This window comes from Calypte anna, chromosome 14 (assembly GCF_003957555.1).
Source record: "Calypte anna isolate BGI_N300 chromosome 14, bCalAnn1_v1.p, whole genome shotgun sequence".
Lineage (NCBI taxonomy): Eukaryota > Metazoa > Chordata > Aves > Apodiformes > Trochilidae > Calypte > Calypte anna.
In genome coordinates, this window is record NC_044260.1 from 12,146,132 (window position 1) to 12,152,994 (window position 6,863).

The following is a 6,863-nucleotide window of genomic DNA, read 5'->3' on the forward strand; positions in this document are numbered from 1 at the left end:
GCCTCCTCTTCTCCAGCCTGAACACCCCCAGCTCCCTCAGCCCTTCCTCACAGGAATTCTGCTTGGATCCCTTCACAGCCTCCTTGCTCTTCTCTGGACCTGCTCCAGCACCTCAATCTCCTTCCTGAACTGAGGGGGCCCAGAACTGGACACAGGACTCAAGCTGTGGCCTCACCAGAGCTGAGCACAGGGGCAGAATCCCTTCCCTGGACCTGCTGGCCACACTGTTCCTGATACAGGCCAGGATGCCATTGGCCTTCTTGGCCACCTGGGCACACTGCTGGCTCATGTTCAGCTTCCTAATGGAACACTCCATCTGGTCAGTTTTTGGTCACCTCTCTTGTCTGCTTCTCCCCACAGGAGGGTCACAGATTTTTTACTCCCTTTTGTTTCTGGAGCATCAGATGTTTTGCAGAACCAGTCAGTGGCCTTGGTTCTCCATACCATTCTCTAGCAGGAACTATAAACATCCAAATGTTACCCATCCTAGAAGCAGACACTGACTGAAAAGTGTGCTATTAATTTCATTAAGTGCAACTATTTAGACTTAGCTGAAACTAAAATTACTAGAAGAAAATTGATTCTGTCCTGGCTCAAACCAGGGCATCAGCTCAGTGGTACTTGTGGAAATGAATGAGGCAAGACTGACCTCCTTCCATGAGGGGAGAGGCTGGAGGCAGGGGGTGGGGTTCAATCTCTAAGGCTGCTGACATTTCCATGACAGCTAAATTAATTCCAGATTTAGACAAAATGTCCTCTTTGGTCTGTTCAAAGGCAAGACACCACTGCTCTCAGGCAGTCAGGATGATGCTTCTCTTGTTTTGCAGATGCCAGCTGAAGCTCCCCTCCCTACAAGGAAAACCTTTTCCAGGAACTCCAGGTAAGCCCAGTTTGACCACTCCAGCCCCAAGAACTACCCACAGCTTGTTGGGCTGTGAGGGGACTCTGGGTGGGGGGGATTTGGCTGATCTGAGGGTCAGCAAGGAGGGCAGTGATCCTCTGGGACAGTGGTCTGATACAGGATATCTCTGCCAGGTTGTCCCCTGAGGATGGTTTTTGTGTTATTCTGGGTCACTAGCATTACTTTTGTTTTCAGAATGCTAATACCTGTTAATCCTGGAGTTGTAAAGGACTGGAATGCTTTAATTGTGGGTTTAACCATGCTGCAGAAGTCTCTGCTGATACCTCTGCTGACAGGTGCCTCTAAACTGTGGACAGTCAGGATATTTCCTGACCAGTTGCTGTCCTGAACTGTTCTGCTGGGGCATCTTCCCTGCCTGGGGCACCATGGCTGTGGTTTGAGGCTGATTCCTACTGATGAACTCTCCAGCAGAGCCAGTTACAGTTTTACTGCACTGCTGGTACAGGTGGTTGAGTTTCTGGTGAACTTATTGCTCTCGTCCATTCTCCAGTCTTCTGGAAGAGTTTCAACCATTTCCTTTTGAGAAAATCATAGGAAATTCATAATTCATCATATTCATCCATAATTCATCATGTTTCTCAGTATGTGGTTTGTCCAGACATTAAGCTTAAACCCAGTCTTAAATCCAACTATAGCTCCCTCAATAATTCCTCCTCCTCATAGAAATTGTCATTTATCAGACACCAGTGTGTTGGTTGTCCTGCTGCAGGGCTTAAAGCCTCATTTCTCTTAATTTTCACTTGTAAATGGAAGCATTCTAATTCACTGGTGTAATTTTACACTCTTCACCATTACTTTCAGCTCAAGTGACAGATTGAAATAACCTTTGCTCAAAAGATCCCTTACAGAGAGAATGCATCTGGCCTCTTAACTTCTGTTCTTTTCTGTTCCATTAACCTTGCTACCTCTTTGTATAATGTGTTTCTGGAAACTGCAGTTCCTATCATCATTTAAAAGATCCATTTGGATGGAGAGAAGACCCATGCACACTTGGATTAGGCAGTCATGCACTGCAGGACTATTTTAAGCTTGCTCCTGATGGCTCTCACTTAGTGGGACAAGTCTGGGGAGGCTGGCTGAGAGGCACTGCCTCTTTTAAACAAGTCTTTTTATGTCTATTGTGCATGGGTGGGGATGTTGAACTCTAAATGCACCTCTCTGGTAACAGTTACTTTTAAAAAGTGGACTCTGTAACAAGGTTCTGTCCAGTTTACTCATGATCCAGTCCTTAAACCTCTTGAGTTTTGTGGCCCTGATACTGATACATGGCTGTCATACTCCTTGCAAACCATACCACTTTGTCCAAAAAAACCCCAAAATTATTAAAAAGGATTAAAGGAGAAGCCTTGGCATATGAAGGACTCACTGTGATATTCCTATGGAATAAAAGCATAGGTAGGACACTATGACAGAGTCAGTGATGTGCTGCAGGTTCACATTCTGCTTATAGAAATACATTGCCTCTTCTCCTGGCCTGTAAATCCTTCCCCTCACACCAGACTCAGAGAGGTGCTCTGGGTGTTCTGCACTGTCTAATGCTTTCTGCAGCATGTCCTTGTTGATCTAATTCAAAAGAGTCAAAAATGAGGGGGAAATGGCTGGTAAATAACCTCTAAAAGAGGGGTGAGGAAGAAGCTGATACATTGTATTCCTGTGCTGCAGTTCACTCTTCCACCTCCTGTCCCTGTTTGAATTTTCAGAGCCTGGGAGAGGTGTCGTCTCTCTCAAACAAGTGCAGATGCAGCAGCTGCAAGGAGCCGTTTCATGGAGAGGATCCAGACAACTGTATCCTTTCCCCACTCGCTGCCCCCTTCCATTCCCACCTGGTGGATACAGCAGGCACTGGGCACAGTCACTGCAGCAGGACCTCATCTGGAGAGACCTGTGCCTCCAGTAACAGGAGTTCAAGCTGGCTCTAGGAAGTGTTTTTCTCCTAGGACAGCTCTTGAGCAGTGAGAGAACTTTTGATCCAGACAAACAAGGCAAAGATGCCATGCACAGCTGTGCTGCCCTCACCTTCCCCCTGCAGTGCTGCTTCACAGCCTGCTTACCCTCTGCCCCTGATCCCAGCTGGCTTGGCCCTGGGCTCAGTGTAGGGCACAGACTTGGTGGTGTGAAACTTTCCTTAAACTGCTGCTGTTTGAGTTTTGTTCACCAATGCCATCCCTCAGTCCTGCAGAGATAGAGGAAGAATTAAAGGTCCTTCAGGATTTCCCCTCCCTTCTCAGTCAGTACATGGAAGCTGAGTGTGCAGGTAAGGAGTGGAGAAAGAAGAAAAAAAATAATAGGGAGCAGGAGGTGGAATGAGGATGATTCAGTGGGCTCCAGTTCCATGTGTCTTGTGCTCTTGGCATGTGCTGGACCTGAGGGACAAAAGCCTTCTATGCCTAAAATGGGGGCTGATGAACTCCAGACCACTCTAGGAACTGGTCTTTGGGAGAAGAGTTCAATATGCTCATACCTGCTGCTTTTCTTCTGATTCTCCTCTAGACCACCCCACTCTGCAAAGGGAGTATGAAAGCCTTCTGACCTTGGAGGGTTTGCAAACCACAGTGTCCCAGTGCCTGCATAAACTGCAGCTTCTGCAAGCAGGTGAGCCAGTCCCTCTGTCTGCAGTCAGGTATGGATTGGTTTGCTCTTCCAGGACAGTAGTTTGGCTCTCTGTGTGCAGGACATTGTGGATCAGCAGAATTTTTCTCCTGGTTCTCCTTAGTGGTGATGTAGCATGTACAAATCTCTGGCAGCAAAGGAGGTGGTGGTCTGTTCACCACCCATCTGTGTTCAGAACAGGCACGGGACTTCACTGCTGCATTCTGCCATGGGCAGGGACACCTCCCACCAGCCCAGGGTTGTTCCAAGCCCCATCCAACCTGACCTGGAATGTTTCCAGGGATGGGGCAGCCACAGCTTCTCTGAGCCAGGGGCTCAGCACCCTCACACCAAAGAATTTCTTCGTAATATCCAATTTAAATCTACCCTCTTTCAACTGTAGCTTAAGATGTCCTTGATTGTGCTGTGTGTGGTGACCTTACTCTGACTAATACAGTGTCATTAGTCATCCTTTTCTGGGAACAGGAGGCAGATCACAAATTCTGCAAGTACAGATTTAACTTTTGTGTTTCTGCCTTCTGCCAATTCTTCCCCCTGGCAGCTGTGGAGTCCCAGATGAGGCTGTGCCCAGACTGTGCTGGGGATGTAGGGAGCTGTTCTCCAAGCTGTGTTCCTCCCAGGGGACAGATGTGTGACAGTGCAGGCATGCTGGCTGTGCCTCTCCTGTATTACTCCAGTTTCCAGGAGCTAAGAGACCTCTTTGCTTTGAAGTTGGAAGTGTCAATGCTGCACCAAGAAATTGCCTTACAAAAGGTGAGTCTTTAAAAGTGGGACTGCTCCTGGAGTAGAGCAAGAAAAGAGGAGTTGTGGGGCTGGAGCTTTCTTCTGTTTGGGCTGGAGCTGGCCACTTGTCCATCTGTCTTTTTTTAATGTGACCCAGCTGGGAGGTGGAAAGGAACAATTGAGAGTGAAAGGTTGAACTGTCCCTTGGGTGCTTCACTTGCACAGTGCTGGGCTCACCCCAGCTCTGGGCTGTCTGCAGCAGAGGGAGGCACCAGCTCTCATCTCACTGCTCTGGGTGGCTCCTTCTGTGCCCCAGCAGCAGAGGATGAGCAACTCTGCCTTTGTTAAATATGACAAAAGAAATTGTCAGTTATCCTGGTATTAGTCATACTCCTCTGGTTAGATTTCACTTGTTTTGCAGGCACTTCACTGTATAGAATCTTAAATTCTGTGCAAATCCTCCATGGGTCAGCAATGTGCCCTGGTGGCCTAAAGGGCCAATGGTGTCCTGAGGGGCATCAGGAAAAGTGTGTCTAGCAGGTCTAGGGAGGTTCTGTTCCCCTCTACTCTGCCCTGGTGAGACCACACCTGGATTACTGGACCCAGTTTGGGGCTCCCCAGTTCAAGACAGACAGGGATCTGCTGGGGATAGTGCAAGGCAGAGCTATGAGGATGATGAGGGGACTTGAGCATCTCTCCTGTGAAGAAAGCCTGAGAGCCCTGGGGCTGTTCAGCCTTGAGAAGAGAAGGCTGAGAGGGGATCTGCTGAATGCCCATCAGTACCTGAGGGGTGGGGGGCAAGAGGAAGGGGCCAATCTCTTCTCAGTGGTGCCCAGTACAGCACAAGGAATAATGGGTTGAAGTTAGAACACAGGAGTTCCACCTCAACATGTGGAGAAACTTCCTGCCTGTGAGGGTGAGGGAGCCCTGGCCCAGGCTGCCCAGGGAGCTTGTGGAGTCTCCTTCTCTGGAGCCTTTCCAAACCCCCCTGGATGTGTTCTGTGTGTCCTGCCCTGGGGGATCCTGCTGTGGCAGGGGGGTTGGACTGGATGATCTGCAGAGGTCCCTCTTAAGCCCTCACATTCTGAGATTTTCAAAGTGCACACTGGCTCTGACATGTCTGGTTTGCTCCTGCCCAGGTGATGATGACAGAATTCCTGCCTGTCCTGGAGCCCAGGCTGTCCCAGGAGGTCCCAGCAGCTCAGCTGTACCGGGGGCTGCACACCCAGCTCTGCGGCAGAGGGAAACGCTTCCCCGTGCTGGTGAGAGAGGAGCTGACAGACTGATGCACTGGGAAGCACCTACTTGCCATTCACATTACAGAGATGGTTATGAGCAATAAATATTTTCTATTGATTTTTTTTTCACTCTGCCTGTTTGTCTAACTAAATTTCAGAGGTAGGTTTGTTTAGGTTTTTTGTTTCCTTTATATTGCTTTTATCTCGGGCTAACTCTGTGGTTTTCTCAAGCCCCTCCAGGGCTTCATGGAGTCTGGTTTCGGCTTTTCTGCCAAGGTTTGAATCTCTGACTAGCTCTAGGTCCTTGACTGCTTCAGTCAGTACACTGGGCTGCTATATGCAGACAGTGTAGCAGGCAATAAATCATGATTTATCAGACAGCCACAGCACGGTGGGGCACAGCCCTCCAGCATCTGAAAATCTAGAGAACCTGGGCTGCTGTGTCTCTATTTCTCTGTTTACCAGTTGGCACATAACCAGCATTATAGTGGTCCCTGTCTGATATTCACTGACTAAAAGTCTTTTTGATGTTGCCATGGGGTACCTGGGCTGGGGTTCAGTGAGAGCAGAGTCCTCAGGCAGCTCCACGACTTGACAGGCTCTTTTGTAAGGACTTAAGCCTAACCTACAACTGAAACATTTTTGCTATGTCATCTCACCTGGTGACTGTGCCTGAGGGAGCAGTCTGGGACTGATGGGCCTATCTGCAATGGAGAGAAGTCAAGGAAGACAGCAGAAGGGAGCTGGGGAAGCAGCCCAGCAGATGGCACTCGGTCCTTAGGATTAGTGCTGAAGCTGAGCTGGTGGCTGCTGGGGTGCAGCCTTCTAGAGGAAATAATGCCATGACTCTAAAAAACAGATTTGTGACAATTCTGACCTTGTCATTATGGGAAAATTCCAGTGTTGGTTCTCCCTGCATCTTAGTTTTTTGCTTGTAATCCCCAAATCCCCTGGCAGCCCTGTGTGACAATTAAAGCAAAGCTTGAGAGTCATGTGGAATGCCTCTGCCTGAGAGCACTTCAAAGTCCAGCTAGGGAGCAGGCACTGTGTGCCATGCTTAGTCCCCTTTGACTCATCCCATATCTCTTGGCTTGATTAGGACTGTTTGCCTGGGGAGATTTAGCTCTTAGCAATGGTTCTTTTTTACCTTCTGTGTTGGCTTTATATTTCAAGGCCAGAGTTAGTTGTCTCTTCTGAATGTTTGGGCCCTGATACTCAGAATTCCCTGAAAATCATCCAAATGAGAGGGGGAAAATCAGCACCTCTCACTTTCACTTTATTGTTGGTTTTATTGTACAACATTCAGTCCTTTTTAGATGGTAGTTGATTTCCCATGGAGTCTGCAACCAAGGCAGGAGCTTTTTCCCTTC

General features: G+C 48.5%; 1 protein-coding gene across 1 annotated transcript; it reads left to right on the plus strand.

The window, feature by feature from the left end:
* Positions 1-246: 246 nt before the first annotated feature.
* TEDC2 (tubulin epsilon and delta complex 2) lies at positions 247-5,604 on the plus strand. The gene is made up of 7 exons (XM_030459837.1): positions 247-319; positions 828-880; positions 2,623-2,707; positions 3,068-3,176; positions 3,413-3,514; positions 4,074-4,285; positions 5,395-5,604. The coding sequence occupies exons 2-7, from the start codon at positions 828-830 to the stop codon at positions 5,539-5,541; spliced, it is 708 nt and encodes a 235-aa protein (XP_030315697.1). The 5' UTR covers positions 247-319; the 3' UTR covers positions 5,542-5,604.
* Positions 5,605-6,863: the final 1,259 nt, after the last annotated feature.

Excerpts from the sequence above, each read along its gene's own strand:
- TEDC2 (XM_030459837.1), top strand. The coding sequence starts at position 828 with ATGCCAGCTGAAGCTCCCCTCCCTACAAGGAAAACCTTTTCCAGGAAC. Across the intron at positions 3,177-3,412 it reads CATGGAAGCTGAGTGTGCAG|ACCACCCCACTCTGCAAAGG; the intron begins GTAAGGAGTGGA and ends ATTCTCCTCTAG. Across the intron at positions 3,515-4,073 it reads ACTGCAGCTTCTGCAAGCAG|CTGTGGAGTCCCAGATGAGG; the intron begins GTGAGCCAGTCC and ends TCCCCCTGGCAG.